General features: G+C 34.6%; 1 protein-coding gene across 1 annotated transcript in view; it reads left to right on the forward strand.

The window, feature by feature from the left end:
• Positions 1 to 12,886, forward strand: part of LOC129221180 (U6 snRNA-associated Sm-like protein LSm8) — a 28,729-nt gene extending 15,843 nt beyond the window's left edge. Inside the window, exon 4 of the mRNA XM_054855636.1 lies at positions 12,190 to 12,886. Within this exon, the coding sequence (XP_054711611.1) occupies positions 12,190 to 12,280 (91 nt within the window). The 3' untranslated portion in view covers positions 12,281 to 12,886. The remainder of the gene's footprint in view (positions 1 to 12,189) is intronic.
• The last annotated feature ends 7,144 nt before the right edge of the window (positions 12,887 to 20,030 follow it).

A 20,030-nucleotide genomic window follows, 5' to 3' on the forward strand; every position in this document is an offset into this window, starting at 1 on the left:
ATGATCAAAAAACATTTTTGGTTTATCAATTTGTTGCTGGTCCCCTAAATGCAGGAGGGATTTACTTTTAATTGGAAAATGGCAGCTGGAGCATACTTTTTATGTGACAAAAGTTATAGAACAATTGGTCCTTAGTTCTCGAGAAATACGTAAAAATGAAATTTAGAAAGTGTCCCGATACTTTTTGTAACAAAGTGTAACTCTTATATGGGTCATTCTCACAAAAAGGTGACTTTTACAGTCCCTTAGTAATAAATAATAAAAGCTTCAGTATATTACTTAATATTTTTTTCATGTGTTTTAGTTAAGTTTTGAACTAATTTATTTCATGCATGACAATTAAATAAATTTAATATTTCAGTTTTATTTTTTAATGAATGTTGCTTTAAAATCCCCTCCGTGGACGTCCCTAAGTCTGTGAGACAAAGCAATTTGTAATTGGTCTCAAACTGTTTAAATTGGTTTTAAATATCTTTGATTGTATTAACTAGCTAAGAGTTCTAAGATGTTTTTAAAATAAATTTTTTAAAAAAATAAATTGTATTTATAAAGAAAATGACTAATAAACTTTGTCCCTAAGATTGAAGTCTCCCTCCATGGACACTTAAAATAACTTAATAAATACATAATAGAGGGCAGCAAAAGTCAAATCCATATAAGGTAAATGGTAGGATACTTAGCTATTTTGTTTGCTAGTGATCAACTTTAGTTCTCTTGTACACGTGTTCAGTAGCGTAGCTAGGGAGGGGCGGAGGGGGCGTTCCGCCCCGGGCGACATTTTTCGGGGGGGCGGCAATTTCACACATTTGATTCGAAAAAATTGAACGCGTTTTCCCAATAAGGAAATCATGCTTTTGCAATCATGCAAAAAAAAAAAATTTCAAATCACAAGGTTTTAGTACGTTTATGATAACAAAATTACTCTAATACAAAACATGGTTTTTTTTTTTTTTTGAAGACATCTCAGCACTATTGTTTGTTTTTTCTCTTCATTCGTCTGAAGCTACAGAATGATAGAGGTGGTAAAGTCAAGGGACCATGTTTTTTTCCTTTTTATAGTTAAGTTAACTATTGCGAAGGAGAAACAACAAAGTTCATAATCTTTCGTTATGTGATGAAGCTACCACTTGATTTTAAGAAAGTTCCTTGGAAAACACCTTATTGAAAAAAAAAAGGAAAGTGACAACAAGGAAAGAGTGAAAAGGCCTCAAATGGTGAGCGATTTCTTGCTCATTTTCAGGATAGCATTATCTGTTTCAACAACTGCTTTGATTGGCCATTGATTACAAGATTTTCACTAAAACAGAATGAATTTTATGTTCATTTTATAAAAAAAAAAATTATTCACAACTCGAATAATTATTACTTGTGCTACTATTTTATACCAACAAATTCCTTTAAACTATGAGTTTCACATTTATTCATTCAATTTAAGGACAGTTTTTTAATCAGTAAAATGACCTCTAAGCAAAGCCTTTCACATTTACATCATAAGTAATGAATTTTGATGCACAACTTTTTCTTCTCATGAATCACAGTATAGTTGATCGTATGTAAAGGTCCCCTTTATCTTTTCGTCCTCTATCGGTGAAAAAGAGAATCATCTAAATTTGACAATAAAACAGTATCGGATCTTGGGAAGGGGAAAGGGTAAGTCTTGTTAGTACTCTTGGCGGCAACACCTGAGTTTGTCGACACTAATAAGTGATTCGTACAAGCACGGATTCAAAAGGGAGTTATAACTCCCTTTGAGAAACCAAATTGACCCTAAATTTGCTTTTCTTATACTTTAAATTATAATATTTTCCCCGACCTCCTTCCTACTGTCACAAAGCTTAAAACGCATTTTCAGGAGTTTAATTTTTAAAAATTTCCAGAGGAGAGCCAACTTGGCCAAACAAAGCCTGAAACAGCGTTTTGGGGGACTCCATTCCCCCCCCCCCCCACTTTTCGCTGTTTAACATTGCCAAAGTTAGCTTCAAAATGTGTTTTGGTTCCGGAAAATTTTGACAAACCACAAATAACTTAAAATTGCTTGTTAAACCCTCAATAAATTGGGGATTATTGAGGGTTTAATAATTAATTTTCGGGAAGAGCAACTGAAACTTCCTATCCATTAATGCCTCCAAATAAGCCCAAAAGTTCAGATTTAGGCCTTGAATTTCGAAACATTTCCAAGAGATAACGTCCGCCCCTTTTAAGCCTATATTGAGTTTTAAGAAACTTCTGTACCAACAAGTTCCTGAGGGCGGTCAAGCCCTGACCCCCATAACGTGATTAAAGATGTCTAAAATGTGTATTTATGACGTCACCAAAGAAACATAACACTGACTTAAATTTTTTCACAAAAAATTTTGGAGGGAGCTCCCCGCCTGTTTTTTTAAAGTGAAAAACCAACGTAAATAAAGCACAAATTCTGAAGAAAATACGTACAGCATTATAGATATTTCAAGGCTACAATAGAGCCTCTTTGTTAGTGCAAAAAGCTCTCCAACACAACCAGAAAGCCGCGAGAGAACTGATATAATGTATTAACTATTTCCCATCAAAAGGGCGTCAAATTGAGGAACCGCCCCGGGCGGCAGGAAGTGTAGCTACGCCACTGCACGTGTTAGATTGTTATGTCTAAATCTGGTTTGGCAAAGTTCTTAGTGTATTCATACGTGTGTGTTAGTTTATTCATCTCTGTGGTCATCATACAAAAGCTAAAATAAAACTGTTTTGTGTTTGAAACATCATTTTTAGATAGCAAAAGTAGTATATTTGATAAAAAGAAGCATTCCATTTTTTTAACTTTAAAATCAAAACTCTGTGAAAAATTCTAAAGCTTACTTTTGTCTCCTCCGTGGACGTGGCATGTCCACGGAGGAGATGACTTGGTCCACAGAAGAGACAAAGCCTTAGAAAAAATCATAATAAATTTCAGTTTGCTAAACAAAATACAGGGCAATTTTGTTTTGTATTTTTTATAGAAAAGAAATTAAATTCGACTCTTAAAGAAGTTCATTTTGTCAGTTTTTCCCCCTAGAGTCAGGGTTCCCCCTAGACTTTCAAGATGAACCTGTGTTACTTCCAAAATGGGTTAACAAAAAAGTTACTATGAAGATTAAAGGTGGCGCCTGTGATGCAGGGAGTGTTTTTTGCTGCTAATTTGATAAGTGTTTTTTTACTATAATTTTTCATTATTACTGTCTAGTTTTAGGTTTTTTTACTTTACTTTATCATGTAATTTAGTTTTATTGTGTTTTGGGGGCTCATTTTTGCTGTTATTGTATTCTTGAAGTGTTTTTGCATTTTTTGGAGCTAAGCCTAACATGTGGTGATCTCCTGGTTTTTGATCTTGTGTGCTTTATTGGGTGTAGCAACTCTGTTTATTTACTGCTGTTTTTAGTATTTATTCTGTGTTTTTTTGCATTTTTATCTTACTGTTTTGCCTTTTGGAACATATTCACTGAGTAGAAATGGGTGTTATATGCATTATGAAAGAGGTAAAGAGTGGGAAGGGGGACAGGTGGATCTCTTGTGATTTATGTCATATGTTCTGCCTGTATAAGGGGGAAAATGAGTCTGTTTTTGAAGAGGATTATATTTGCACTAAATGTGCTGAACTCTCAGACTTAAGACTTAAGATGCTAGTTTTGGAAGCCCAGTTAGCATTAGGGTGTAAGCCAGTTGTAGAGGGTATAAATGTTTCAGAGATTCAGGGGGAAGTTTCAAATGAGGAGTTAGATTGGGAAACTAAGGGTGTAATTTTGGGGGACTCTATGGTAAGGGAGGTGGGTAACACAGTTGGGAGAGTAAAGCGTAAGGTGGCTAGGTGTTGTTTACCAGGGGCTCGGGTAAAAGACGTTAATATGGTTGCTGAAAAGAAGGGAGTATTGAATAAGGAGGACATGGTTACTTTGTGGGTGGGAACAAATGATGTAGGCCACAGTAAAAATGAGGAGTTTTCTAGGGAATGGGAATCCCTGTTGGATAAAGCAACCAGCTTTTCGACGAATGTCCAAGTGGTTGGTTTGCTTCCCAGGTATGGAGTGCATAGGAGCTGGCTAAATCAACGTGCGAGGTGTATGAACTTGCTACTGAAGTCAATTTGCGAAAAGCGCAGTATCAGGTTCATTGATGTATGGAGTCATTGTAAACGGGATTGGATTGCTAGGGATGGCCTGCATCTGAGCTCTACAGGGGTCAAAATGGTTAGTGGATTAATTTTAAGGGCTTCGGAGTCAAAAAACTAAGTTGGAATGGGGGGCATGGTTCAAGCACCAGGTATCGAGAGAACGAAATGTTTTTGGGTATTGCTAGAAATGGAAATAAAGTGACAAACAAGAGTAGTAATGTTAACAATTGTAATTTAGGAAATTTCAGGGTGTTAAATAAAAGCAACTTAGGCATGCTTAAAGTTTTCTATACCAATGCTCGCAGTATTAGGAACAAGATGGATGAATTGAAAAGCATAGTTATGGATGAGAAGTTGGATGTTATCGGAATTACAGAGACATGGGCTACCGAATCTGATGCAGAGTTATTACATATTGCTGGGTATAATTTATTCAGACAGGATAGAGTAGGTAAAAGAGGTGGTGGGGTTTTATTTTATGTTAGAGACAATTTTATTTGCAACGAATTGGTCATAAATGATAAGCCTACTGATATTGATATGGTTTGGCTGGAGTTGATGAGCAGTAAGGGCATAAAGCTACGCTTTGGAAACATTTATAGGCCACCTAATTCAAACCAGGGACAAGATGAACAGATGTACCGTATTATTAGTGACATGTCCAGTAAGGGATCCGTTATCATAATGGGGGATTTCAACTTTCCGGGTATTGATTGGAATAATTTTTATCCTGGTAATGGCAAAGAAGAGGAATTTTTAAAAGTAATTGGTGACTGTTTCTTAGATCAAGTTGTAACTCAGGGAACTCGAGAGGAGGCCATTTTGGATCTAGTTTTTTGTGACATAGGTAGTTTTGTTCAGGGGTTGAGTGTAGGGGAGCATATTGGAGATAGTGATCATAACAGCATTAGGTTCCGGGTTAAATTTGAAGTGTGCAAAGATGATAATTTTAGGTTTGTGCCCAATTTCAGAAACACCGATTTTGTTGCACTTAGGCAGAGCTTGAAAGAGGTTTTTTTCGTCAGGGTTGGAAAATAGCGACGTAGATCAGCAGTGGACGGAATTTAAGGATAAACTTGCTAAAACCGTTGGGGACTATGTTCCATTTAGGAGAAAAGGTGTTAGTACCAAAATTTGGCCCATGTGGTTCTCCAGGGAGACTAAAGAAGCTCTTAATTATAAGCAAGCCACTTTTCGTAAGTTTAAAGAAACTGGTCAGAGTGCGGAGAGGCTCCAGTATGGTAAGGCAAGGCGAAATTTTAAGTATTTGGTACGGATTCAGAAAAGGGAATTGGAGCAAAGGCTGGCAGATGACATTGATGGGAACCCTAAGAGGTTTTTTGCTTACGCTAATTCTGGGAAAGCTCGAAACAGTCAAATAGGGCCTTTGGTTGATGAGCATGGAAATTTAATCCAAAACGATAGGGATATTGCAAATGTTCTAAATAACTTTTTTTCCAGTGTGTTTAACGATAACTGTATCTCAACAGTTGACACTAACAAGACACAAGCTATTATACAGCTTGAGGATTTTGTATTTTCCAGGGAGGAGGTTTTATTTCATTTGAAAAAGATTAAAGCAACTAAAGCTCCGGGACCAGATAATATTTATCCAAAAATTTTAGTTGAATGTGCAGAGGAATTAGTGGATGTTATTTTGAATATTTTCAATGCTTCTTATAACTCGGGGACGGTGCCAGAGGACTGGAAGCTGGCTAACATAACGCCACTCTTCAAGAAGGGGTCTAAAGGTATTGCTGGGAATTATAGACCTGTAAGTTTGACTTCGGTGATTTGTAAGATTTTCGAAACTTTGATCAAAATTAAGATCATGATGTTCTTAGAGACTAATAGTCTGTTGACTAGTTTGCAGTATGGTTTCAGGAAAGGTAAATCCTGTACTACTAATTTATTGCATTTCTACGACAAGGTTACCTCAGCTTTAGATAACAAAAAATGTGTGGATGTTGTTTATATTGATTTTCAAAAAGCTTTTGACAAGGTACCGCATGTTGCTCTTCTCAGGAAGTTAGCTGACATTGGAATAGGAGGAAAAACTTTACTTTGGGTTAGAAATTGGTTTACTGGTAGGAAGCAAAGAGTAGTTGTGAGAGGAAATCATTCTAATTGGAGTGATGTTTTAAGTGGGGTTCCTCAGGGATCAGTTTTAGGGCCTCTTTTGTTTATTATATTTATGAATGACGACAATGAAAATATTTCTGGAAGCATGAATTGTTTTGCTGACGATGTAAAAATTATGGGGATTGTCGAAAATGAAGAACAAGTAAAACAGCTGCAAGAGGATTTAGATCATATTACTAAGTGGGCAGATAAATGGGGTATGGCAGTTAATGTAGGGAAATGTCAAGTGCTACACTTAGGTCATGGAAATAAGCGTATGAGATATCGTTTACAGGGTTCAGTCATAAATCAAGCAGAAAATGTTATGGATCTGGGTGTCTTTATAAATCAGGACTTCAAGTTTAGTCAACAGTGCAGTATTGCTAGTAACAAAGCCAACAAAATGCTTGGGTTCATCAATAGATCTATTTCAAACAAATCTAAGAAAGTTCTTCTGCCTTTATATAGGAGTTTAGTAAGACCTCATTTGGAGTATGCTGTTCAGTTTTGGTCGCCTTATCTGAAGAAAGATATTTTTGTATTGGAAAGGGTTCAAAGAAGGGTAACTAAATTAGTAAGGGGACTCTCAGATTTAGATTATGATACCAGACTTAATAGGCTTAACATGTATAGCCTGGAGCAAAGGAGAGTCAGAGGGGACATGATTCAGTTATTTAAATTTATCAAAAAGAAAGATGTAAATGGATTAAATTTTTGCGGGGAAAGCAGGACAAGGGGTCATTGTTTTAAGCTATTTAAATCTCAGGCTAACTTGGAAATCAGGAAAAACTACTACTTTAGCAGGGTCGTGGGCACTTGGAATAGCTTACCGGAAGAGGCGGTAATGAGCAAGGGAGTGGATAGCTTTAAGAGGGCCATTGATCTTCATTGGGGACTAATTAATTGACTAGGACCAGCCTAGCTGGGCCCAGTGCCTGTTGCTGGTCGTCACATTTGTATTTGTATTTGAAACAAAAATTTGCCATAGAACCATGAAAGTGAATATTGAGAGTACAAAAAAAAAAATTAGTGAAATTATTTTTTTCTGATATCATCAAATTTTTTAATCATACATTTAACATTGTACACCAATATCAAATGATTTCAGTTATAAAAACAAATTTGAAAAGGAATGAAATCCTAATGCATATGATTTTTCCGAAAATTACATATATGTAAGTTTCACAGAGAAATTCAATCAGCCCACTTTGGTGGTTCAAAGCCACAGGTAACTATGAATACTTGTGTTGTATATTGTCATAAAGATATTAAAGAAAGTCCTATTTCATATGGAACAACCAGTCCATGTAATAGGCATGATGCATCAGCTGTTACTGCTCATTTGCTTTCACTCAAAGATAATTTAAAGTCTCTTATACCTGATTAAAAAAAAAAAAAATTCTCAGTGATGGTCCCAGTGCTCAGTACAAAAACAAAACAATGTTTCAGTTAATAGGTGGATATTTATCCTCTCAGTTTATTGTGGAGGAAATTCACTGGCACTATAGTGAAAGCTCTCACGGAAAAGGTGCTCCAGATGGAGTTGAAGCAGCAATAAAAAGAACAGCTGACAATTTAGTTGCCCAGAAAAACAGATATCCCAGACTGTGAAACTTTAGCTTCGGTACTTCAAAAAAACTGTAAGAATGTAATAATAAAAAATGTTGAAGAAAGTTTTATAAGTGATGTAGATAAACAAATTCCAAAGCATATTTCACCGTTTCCAGGAACAATGAAAATTCATGAACTTGTATTTAAAAAAGACTTGTATTTAAAATTTATCGAGAAAGGATAAGAAGCAAGCCAAAGATCAATGATTATGTTGTTGTACAGCAGGGATGCACAACCTATAACCTGCGGGCCAGAAGCGGCCTGCGAAGCTTGTTAAATCGACCTTTGGCAAGTTGTTCAAAAAAAGAAAATGAATTATTTTTTTTAATTAAAAAAAAAATATCTTTTGAAAATATCTTTTGATTTATTAAGTTTGTTTTTTACTCATCACTGAAATTAAGAACATACTTTCGATATTTTCTTTTCCAACTAAATTAGGTTGCACTTTATTGATTTTGTTACAAATGCTATAATGTTTTTTTTTTTTCAATAAAATAGGATATTCATAAAGAGCAAGGTCCTGAGTCTTTATTTCAAAAGCCTCCACATTTTAATTTGTTTAATGTTAAGTAAGAGTCACATAATAGTTCATATAGCTTTTAAACGCATGTTTACTTTCATAACAACCTTAATTGACACTTTCTTACATAAAAAATATCCTCCGCTGACTATTGTATCCCCTCCGTGGACGAGGTGGGATTTAAAATATTTGAAATATTTTTAAAATTAGAATAGAAAACTTAACCACTACTATAAGGACATAATTTATAAACAAACAAAAACATTTATGCAATTTTTATTATTTTTTTACTTAGTTTTGTTAAAAGAATTTTTTTGGCCTATTTGTACCTTTTCTGTGAGAATGACCCATATATGCACAACTTTCATTCTTATCATCAAAATACGATTGGTATGAAACCATGTCAGCAACACCATTTGTTTCGTGTGTGTGACCCGAAAGAACTCCGCTTGTCTAGGTGATCCCGTTTATAACTAGTGATGTTCCGGATATCCGAGGGAAAATAAAGATCTGTATCCGTATCCGTTATTTTTTTGACGGATCTTAAACGGATCATTTCTATTCTAAGCATTTTTAGATATTTGAATAAAAGGAGAAAAAGCTCAATGATATAAAATTTTTACCTGCTGTCAGTTCATATTTGTTAACAAATGTGTGTTCTGACCCGCGAAATTCATCTTAATATGAGCTCGGCTCTCTGGGACATGTTTTTTTTAATTTTTAATTTAATATTAGTTTTTGTTATTGATTCGGGGTTTCTGTTATTCTTCATTTTTGTTTTTCTCGGCATCCTTTAAAAAAAGTGAGACTAAATTCTCTATTTACTGTTTGTAAAGGTTTTCCCGGCTCTGTATTTCGTCGGTCGGAGAAGTTCAGTGGAATGGGTCAGCGCTGTATTTATACTGAAATAAAATGGGAAAAATTATTTCTAGCCTGCCCAGTATTAGTTTTACACTCTTGCTCCTTTATCCTACATCTACGGAGTAAGCTAAAAATAATTTTTCACATTCCATCTAAGCATTAGTGCAGCGCTGACCCATTCCTTCGAACTCTCCCTTAATTTTAACGGAGATTTCTTTAGAGTAAATCATAGTCTTGATTGTATTTCTGCCGCAGTTGACATTTTTTGAAGAAACTGCCATTATTCTGACGGGTATACCTTCCGTAACAAATTTTACACTTGGATAGTTGAATTGGGTTAAAAAAAAATTCGAGATCCGTATCCGCGGATCTCGACACTAATGATCCGGATCCGTATCCTCGGATCTGCTTTTTTAACGATCCAGCACATCACTATTTATAACAGTGAAACCTCTCTGAGCAGCCAGAGCTCTTCTTTACTGTATCCATCATTACATGGGATACTTAATGGAAAAGGCTTTAAAACACCGTGCTCAATCTCTTATGGAATTGGATGAAGGGATCTCAATAGAAAATTGAATGAAATCTGAATAAGTGAATTCAGATCCTAAAAATCAAAAGCAAAAACAGGAGCGAGCGCTATGTTACATTCTGCAGGGGTGCCCACCACTACCTAAGAGCAAGGGTGCACCCCCCCCTAAATATTGTGAAGACCCCCCTCCCAAAGCAAGAGCTTCCCCTTAAAAATGAGAAAAATACTCAAAACACCCCAACCCCCATAAAAAGTTCAATGGCGCAGTTGGCGCCATGACTTCTCCTAGTTGGGCACCCCTGCATTCTGTTCTCTCTCTCTCGTTCTCGCAAACTGTGATAACCATGAAGCTGAGGTAGTCTATTCATCAAAGTATATGCCGTGCATGATTTAGTATTAATACTGCTACAAATTCTGTAAATAGTAATTATTGTAGTAACGTAACCTGTAAATAGTTTCCCGTAATGAATATACAACCCCTATACATTCGGCTGAAGTATACGATCCCCCCTATTTCTTTTTTTTCATTGATAAAATTTGTGAATGAAATAAGATAACGGTCTACGCATTTCGAGAAGAATTTCGAATGTTGTGGAAACTTTTCGATGTTTATAAAAGCGTCCCGCGTGATAAAAAGTTTAGTTTAGATTGAGAATTCGTACTGAGAGTGTAATAGCTCTGTTTATTGCGAGGCATTTCGCTGTGTTGTTTTCGTATTTGGAAGTAAATACGTGTGTAACCGTTGAGTTTACAGTGTTGAGTGATATTTGCTTAATTGCTGATGATTCATTTAGCAGTTGTTAACGATTTCTCCTGTACATAGTGTAAATAAAGCTCCTGTGTTTGTATCAAGAACTGTGTTGTCCTTTCAAGAAAGTGGAAGTCGCACCGGATCCGTTACAATACTATTTAAAAAATAATGGAATACTATTTTAGATACTATTTTCCTCTTTTGGCGACTTTTTTGCAGACTATTTTTCATTTTTGAAGCTACTAAAAGGACTATTTTTAGGACCCTAACTCAGTGGCAGCCCTGGGATTTGGATGAAATTTTGGATTTAATTGCAGTTTTGCATTCTAAATTCATCTACATCGGTGTTTTTTCTGTAAAAATATATTTTTTTACAAAAAAAAAAACAGGGTTGAGATTTTTTCATCTTTTTCTGTTGGCTTTTAAAATCTTTCCTCTTTTTTTTTTTTTTTTTTTTTTTTTTTTTTTGCCTCTTTCAGGCCTTATTTTTCTCAAAAATCGGAAAAAATACGATTTTTTAAGATACGAATTAAACGAGAAGATAATAATACGATTTTCAGTCTCCCAAGTTCTTATTCTTTTCATTTTTGCCCCTCGAATCTTCATCCTCCGCAATATCTGCCGAAAACGTTTGGAATTATGCCAACGACATCAAACACGTGCTGCACCCAAAGTTGCATGACTCGTTTGAGATTTCAATCATTTTGCATCCTGTGAGCATTTCAATTATTTTTAATGTTGGGTGGTTTTTTACTATATGCTAAATTATATCTGCTTATTTTATTCATCATTTCAATAATATTTTTATTTCTTTAATTTATTTTAGAAAAAATGCAAAAGTCAATCAAAAAATGTGCCTTAGCACCCACAGTCTCGAATTTATTGAAACTTGACATGGTTACTTTTTTTGTGTATTTATTACTTTTTTTTGTGTATTTATGAAAGTGTAAAGAAATATTTATGGTGATTCTCAAATGGTTTAGACTTTACAGCCTATTAAATGTTTTGAGATTTCATGATTAAATGAGGCAGCTGCAATGATGGATACAAGGGAGTTGCGATGGTTCACTCGCCCCTTCCTTGGTGGAATTTGTACTGCAAAATTTTCCGAATTGAAGTTCTAAAACACAAGTATAGGCTATTTTTAATGACGTCAAGGAGAGAGGTATACGGCTTCGATCCCCCCCCCCCTCCAATAATATTATAACAAAAGGGGGAAGAGTATTTATTTTTGATCTCTTTAGAATAATGGAATTAGAGAAGATAAAAATATCTGCTTAGTGTTTGAGAAATAGTTAAATATTAAACATTTTTCATATCTGCTTTTTTGTTTGAAGACACTTAAAAAATATATAGACTTTTGTTTATTCTTTTAATCGTTATGCAAACCTTTTAGTGAAATAATAACAAGTTAATGGTGAAGAAGCAACAATTGCACAGTAAAAATTGTCTTATAGCACAATACAGGAAAAGACCTGCAGACAAAGTGTAGGCAATTGGTGCAGGCAAAGTGAATATTTCAGAGATAGTGGCATTTCTGATTAAATCAACTGTTTTTATAGCAACTGTTTTTTGTAGCACAGTCATTGCACCCCTGAGACATAAAATTTGTTAGCTCTATGAGCATATTTGCATAAAAATGTTGAATTTTTAATTCAATTCCCTTTCCATAGTGCTGTAGTTGGAGAAGTAGATGATGAACTGGATGCAAGACTAGATTTGACCAACATCAAAGCAGAGCCTCTGAATCCTGTCATCCACTGAGTCAATCACATTGTTTTTACCTTGTATATAAATGTTTTATAATGTTTCGAACTCTCAAAATGTTTTATACAGCATATGATTCATGAATGGGGTTGTTTCCTTCAGTCACAAGTAGTACTTTTGTCACTGAAATTGATAGAATAAGCAAAAAAAAAAAAACATGGACCCAGAAAATACTTTCATTTTCTCAACAGTTATTTTTAATTAATTTTTTAAAATGTCTGATTTTCCATACAAGGCATAGTCTTGATGACGTCACAAATGATGCTCTTTGGCGCATTTTTCTACCACGTTTTGATAATCAAGAAGCAAATTAAAATTGCGCTCTACTCTTGCTATCAACCATATTGTTGCCCATACACGTAAGTAATTTTGCTCTGTGAATGGCAACACTGAATTCATCATCATTTGTGATGTCATCCGCAGAAGCGTTAAACAATAAAAGCGCATCAATTTAAGTATTTTTTTTTAATATTAAACTTAAACAAATTATTTAAAACATGGTCAGATCCTATGTTTTAAGCATGCTCTTTCAGAAAAAAATACTTTTAAAATTTTGAAAACGACCCCATTGTCATACATTCATTGATTAATAAAGTCATCCTTTCACACTAAATGTCTTCTTTAGACAGTCCAAAATAGCACACATTCGCAGAGCAGTGCAAAAGGAACATAAGACCTGATATGAGAGTCATTCTACCAAAAAGCTATTTTGTCCCACACGTGAGAGATCTATACTGCCGTGCTAAGCACAGATGTGGTATCTGCACACATTATCAAAATTGAGTTATTGTCACCAGGTGGTCGTTAGTAATTTACCTAAATCTCAAGTTTTTTGGCGATTTGTAAACGCGAAATATTAAAAAAAGCTTTAAGAAAAAAGTCGTAACTGCAAATTTGCTTAATTTGCTAAGGCAATTTGAACGTAAGTGACAAATACTAAGCCTTTTTTGTGGTATCTGTGCAGTTACCACTTTTTTCCTTAGTAAGTTGTAGATACGACTTTTATACCTTAGTAAAGCGGCAAATTTAATAATGTAGCAGTTTATTGTAACACAGAATATTAAAATTAGTTTACCGTTGAATAGTTGATACAGGTTGATAATAAAAACTAATACAACTTTGCATAATTGTTAAAGTAAATATTCAGCTTTTTCTATTTAAATGGTTATTTAAAATGCGAATTCTAAAGATGAAATGCATGTAAAATATTCACTAATTCTTTCATGCAAAAAAAACGCATTTCATTCTACGACCAGTAATATTTTTATTTAAGTATCGTCTGCTGCTAAAATTATCTTCATGCTCAGTAAAAATGAATCTAGAAAATAAAACATTATTAAAAAAAACACATTCTTTGAATATAAAAAATAGAAAATTGTTATGGATTACAGTTTTAACTGTCCGGAGTTTTGAAAATGGTATCTTTCAGAAGATAGATTCTGTTAGATTTGTATTACCAAATAAAGCGAAACAGCTAAGTCCAAAGAAAGTAGACGTTTTCAGTATTATTTAATGATACATTGAGCACATTTTTCTAAGCTACTTTTATCGTATCTGTGCAGATACCCCTAAAAATGCCTAGTAATTGTCACTTACAGTGCAAATAGCTTAATATATGGAAAGGTTTTGAAAAGAAACTTTGTCGTAACTACATTTATTAATTTTAAATTAAGATTTTTACAAAAATACTCTCTTACAGTTTTTAGATAAGTTATTTATGAAGCTGCCGCAAGTTGAGCATTTAATTAAGTCATAAATCAAAGAAACGAGTTGTAAAACTTTAATCATCAATTTCTCATTTTGAGCTTTACTGCAGATACCACATCTGTGCTTAGCACGGCAGTATATTTAATTTCAAAATGTGTAAGAAGTAAAAATTTTTGCCCTAAAAAATCAAGAATGTGTGGTTTCTTAAGCAAATCATTGTTTGTTACATTTTTAAATGTTAAAAACTGCAGGCTTGGTAAATATTTAAGGAATGATCTTCCCACCTCTCTGGTCCACCCAAAATTTTTTAAATTTCTTTTTAAAACATTAAATGAAAAATATAGACAGCAATTTCAGATGTAAACTGTGGTAGTTATTTCATTTTTGAGAATCTTGATTTAAATAATTCTCTACATTTTATTTTTGCCAATCTAAACTACACAATCAGTGTGAAAGCAATTGAATTTAGAAATTCAGCTTGAACTGTCTTATAGACAACAAAAATATTTTCTAGTTTTCATTGTTTAGCTCTGGGATGTATTTGTTATAATACGGAGTACTGCGGAAGTTGGCGAACCCACTCATATTATTTTGGGAAAATCACTTTTTTTTTTTTGACAGTGAAGAAATATCGTTTTATTTGTGTGTGTGTGTGGTTTATGTTGGCAACATTGCTTGCCATATTCCACTCATTTTTCTCTGTTTCGTAACCTTAATGACCATTAAGTTGGAGTTATAATCAATCATGTGTGATCAAAATCCATATATCATTGAACGCAGATGGGTTATTGCTGTTTGGCTTTATGAAAGACGTCACACAGGTGACACCATTTGAAAGTTGAACCGAAAATTACATACCGTTTAGGTATTAATCCACCGAGAAAAGAAACAATGCTGAGGTGATAAGAACATACATTTGCTATGAGCAGTGGGAAAACTTTCTCCGAGGTGGTTGATCGATCTCCACACAACATCTGTGAAAACATGGAACAGAATTCAGCTGTGTTGCAACATGGATGATGTTCATACCAATGTTTGACTCTTGAGACTGCAAGGTAAATGTGTATAACATTCAACTATAACCAACATTGAAAAGCGATAGCTTTGTGCAAGGTATAAATTAGATAAAAATGGAACAAGTTTAAAAGCACAAAAAGGATAAAAAGTTTTTAAAAACTTTTTATCCTTTTTGTGCTTTTAAACTTGTTCCATTTTTATCTAATAACCAACATATTGCTGAAAATAAAGGGGAAGGGAGTATGCCCAGTTCTGGACAACTCTGTATAATTAATTATTAGCTAAAAATATCTATTTAGAAAGAGGGGGAAATGCAGATCGGTGTTATTATCGACTTTTTCTTTTTTTTCTCACCCCTCAGTTCAAATCAACGGGGCATATTCCATTCAAGTTTATATTTTTCCAGTATTTCAATAAAAGTTTTATTATGTGAGAAAAAAAATCCAGTACATTTTTCAAGTATCAGAAGACACTGTGCAATCAGGGCCTGCTTTAGACATGAACAGGGCCCTAAGCTATTTCAGATATGGGGGTATAGGCAAAACAGGATAATTTTTCCACTATGTGTTTTTTTCGCTAATGCTAACCCCCAACTTCTTATTAGCTTTCCTAATTCTCCGGCTATCTTTTTTATTTTTATTGATCTTGCTTAGAACCGGGATGAGTATCATAAGGAAGTGTTGTACGGACCAGGGGCAGATCTGGAGGTGGGCCACGGAACCTCCCAAAACTTTGGGTTGTAAGAATTTTTTTAAGAAGAAAAAAAAGAAAATATTATGAGAGTGTGTAATAAAATTTAACCTATGTATTTTTCTTTAAAAGAAATTTAGTCTTAATTAGGGGAGAAATTACATACCTCTCCTCAAAACAGAACTACAGTAAAACCTCTCTATTACGGACACCTACGGGGACATAAATATTGTCCGGTTTAAAGGGGTGTCCGCTTTCCCGAGGGACACGTAAAAAAATAAAAATCGAGTTTTTAAATAACCTACTTATTACAAAATAATTGTTAACACTTCTTAAAAGAAAACTTATTCTGAGATCAAAAGTTATATGCTTGTAATTACAGAAAAGTAACAAAATGTAATAAGTGTTACATATGCTTCAATTCAAGGTTTTCAAGAAATAAACTATAAAACACGCCCAGAGAAAATACAAAAACATACCTATGTCAGTTTCGTGAAAAAAGATGTAATTGAAGTTTGTTTTGAGTAGTTTTTGCTCATCATATCTTCATGATAAATTTTAAGTTCTTGCATTAATTTTACCCCTACTTCATCATTTCTTTCGGTGTAAAAATGTCTTAGTTGATCTATGTATATTTGAGCATCACGTAAGCTTCTAATTTTCGTTTCTTCAGAAGATACTTCCACTACTATCTGAGGATCGTCGTCTTCTCCTTCACTTTCGGTTTCGTTATGTGACATTTGGAGGGAAAAAAACAATATTTACATTGCTCAGTTTCACATTTGGATGAGAGGTCGCATTGTCCAGAAAAAGAAGAACTTTGCGCTTCTGACGTTTCATTTTTTTATTTAGTTCCATTAGCCATTCAGTCATTAAATCCATGTTCATCCAGGCTTTTCTGTTCGCTTTCCATTGAAAGCCAAGTTTTTGCGGATTCATACCTTTAAAGCACCTTGGCTTTGCCACTTTTCCTATAATTAAGGGCTGCTCTTTAACACCATCCATACTAGAGCATAATAAGACCGTTAAACGCTCTTTTGACATTTTGCCACCATGACATTTTTCACCTTTAAAGCACATGGTTTTTTCAGGTAATGCACGGTAAAAAAGCCCTGTTTCATCGGCATTTAAAATATTTTCGGGATCATAGTCTTTAATTATGGATGACAGTTTCTCGACCCATTCATTTACCGTTTCTGGATTTATAGTAGCGGACTCTCCACTTATTGCATTAAAAGAAACAGAATGTCTCTTCCGAAACAGGGTTCATACTCAACTTTGAAAATCAAAAGTAAGGAGTTTTTAAGGAGTTTCGCAGGAGTTCATTTTATTTTTTAAGGACTAGTTTCCTGTTTAAAGATGTATTTTTTAAAACTTATTTCAGAAAAACTATGTACAACCCTAATATTATTTATTTTTGTTTTCATACAAAACATTGAATGCACAAACATACTAAATTTATAGTAAAATATGCATTTACTGCATTTTCTTTGAGGTGAGCCGCTTCGGTATCAAATTCAAATACAAGGGGGGGGGGGTACATAAAAGAATTTATAGAAGCAAAAAAAAAAAAAACTTTAGAATGGTACTTTAACAAATCTACAAGATGTTATTTTACAAATAACTATCTACATAATCGTCATAAATTTGTTAAAAAAATCGGATGTGGGAAAGAAATTTGTCTAACGAAAAAATCGGATTTCCGGTATTAGCAGACGAATAAATAGCGGAATTTTGGTAAAATTAGGTACAACGTAATCACTCCTATCGGACTGGCGATAGAAAAACATTTTTAAGGTCATGTAGAATAAAAAAATAAGGAGTTTGTAAGGAGATAATAGCAAAATTCCGGAGTTTTAAGGGCCCTTGTTTTCTTTTCTTAAAAAGCAGGAGCTTATAAGGAGTTTGTAAGGAGCGTACGAGCCCTGCGAAATCTTTCAAGCCATCCATTCGAGGCTTTAAAATCCTTTACTCCAAGGCTCTGCGCGGCTTCTAGTGCTTTTGTTTGCAGCATTGGTCCTGACACGGGAACTTGATTGCTTCGCACTTGGCAAAACCATTCGAACACGCATTTATCAATTTGATATGAAGGTCCCTTTTCAGATGACATTCTGTACTGCTTGCTGTTTCCATTCTCGCACCAAGCTTTAATTAACTTTTCTCTATTTTTTACAATTTCTGCCGCTTGTGTTTTCCCTACGTTAAAATGCTCTGCTAATTTTCTTACACCACATTTTTCACTTTTGTGATATTCGAGCACCTCATTTTTTTCTTTTAAAGTCAAAGCTTTGCGAGGCATTTTTTCCAACGTCGATTCGAATGACACACTCGACTACAGGGTCAAACGCAAAACTTAATCCAAAAACTCTTAAAATGAAATAATCCTTCCAAGGAAGCTGCTCCACCTCCCCTTTCTTTGGCAACGAAACCCCATTATTCCGATCCATAAATTTTCAGCTTTCTTTTTCCCTTTAAAATAAACTCAATAACTGGAATTAAGAACGCATCACTTCTCAACCATCGGCCCCGTCCATTAAAAGGCGCCGATGAAGAACAGCAAAGGCCGCAGTAATAAAACTTAAAAATATATAAACGAATCACCAATTCTCTTTTGTAAACTCTGAAGACCACATGGCGGACAGTTTAATTACTCTTGGGAAAGATAAGGTGTTCGGCCAGTGTACCATGTGTTTTGTTCACTTAAGCCGCACTCAATAACCAACAATTGCCTTTCTGGGAATCCGAGCTGTCCCCAGAAGCCTAAAATGTACTCCCTACCCCCAAACAATGGGTTCTACATTCGTTTCCCACCTCAGTGAATTTTTTCCTGGCAGATTCTGAACCGGTTGTGCATTTTCGCAATGGGGCAAATAACTTTTATGGTTTATTGTGGAAGGAGGAAAGGTGTTGCTCATTGTTATCTCTGGTTCTCTTTGTATCAATTATTGAAAAAGTCCTGTATTGGAAGTGAACCCCAATCTAGGATGTTCAATAAATCTCTCTCTTTTTTCTTTCAAGGAGAAAGAGTCAGATTTGCTGAAATAGTCCGTCGGTGTCCGCTTTAATGAGAGAAGAAAGAGCTTTTTTCCAAGAAATGTTGTGTCCGTGTCCGGTTAAGTGAGTGTCCGCTTTAATGAGGGGCATTTTAATGGCTTAACCATAGAAAAGGGACGGGAAAAAAAGAAACTGTCCGTAAAGAGAGGTGTCCGCTTTAAAGGGGTGTCCATTAAGCGAGGTTTCACTGTACAATGAAATTCCATTGCAACAAACTTCAAGGACTCTCAAATTTTGTTCGTTGTAATGTAATTTATTCAGTGTAATGGAAATGGACTGAAAACTCATTTCGAGGAAATTAATTTACTGTAATTGTATTGGTATTTATTGTAACGGGATTTCACCATATTATTTCCAAAATTTTGCTCCATCGTTTACATCATTTCAACTTTAGACACTTGAACGATCTCTAAATACTACTGTCCACAAAGTACACCTATTGCTCACAAAAACAAAAAGAGTCGAAATTTGCGTTTATATGGATATAATTTCGAAACTTTTCTGGGGGAGAGCCTCTTTTCCCAGGCTTCTCCACAAATGCCACGAAAGGTTACAAAAAACTTTTAGGATTTCAATTTGGAAACAGAGATTGGCTTACCTAGCCCTTTTCTCTTAACTTGCCTAAAAAGCAGTCTTAATGGCCTTTTTAGGGGGCTTCAATTACAAACGATTTCTGATTAATATTGTGATAATAGTATAAAATAGGGAGAGAGCTTCCGAATCTTACATCCGACATATGAGTATAAAAAATAACTTTCTCCCAGTGCTGCACTCAAGGAGTCTATTGATAAAAAAAATCATGCAACCATATTTGCGGTAAATGTTAAAAATGTTGCAAGTCATATTTTCTAGAGTTGATCTCAAGCTTCCTCCAAGTTTTCCAGTGGTATTTAGAAATTCCTAGAGTATAGTGCCTAGAAAGAATAGTGTGCCGATCGGCGCTTTTTCCCCTTCGATTCTTGAAGACAAAATGTATGAAAACCGCTAGAGGGCAGTGCGGTCGAGGTGTACGTTCAATTTCGCGGTGTTTACATTAGTAGACGCGGGATTTTGTTACAATTTAGTTCCGCGTTTCTCTTTTTTACCTTTATTTCGTGAATATTTCATGAAACAACGTTTAAAGCTTTTGATGGAGGCATCAAAGTTTAATATTAGAAGAAGAAAAGCTTCATCTTGTTTCGTACCAGGGTGCAAAAGTGGATATAAAACATGCAAAGAAAAAGTTTCGCTTTTTAAAGCTCCAGCAGATGAAGAAAAACTAAAGAAGTGGAACTCGTTA

The sequence above is a fragment of the Uloborus diversus genome, chromosome 1 (assembly GCF_026930045.1).
Source record: "Uloborus diversus isolate 005 chromosome 1, Udiv.v.3.1, whole genome shotgun sequence".
NCBI lineage: Eukaryota > Metazoa > Arthropoda > Arachnida > Araneae > Uloboridae > Uloborus > Uloborus diversus.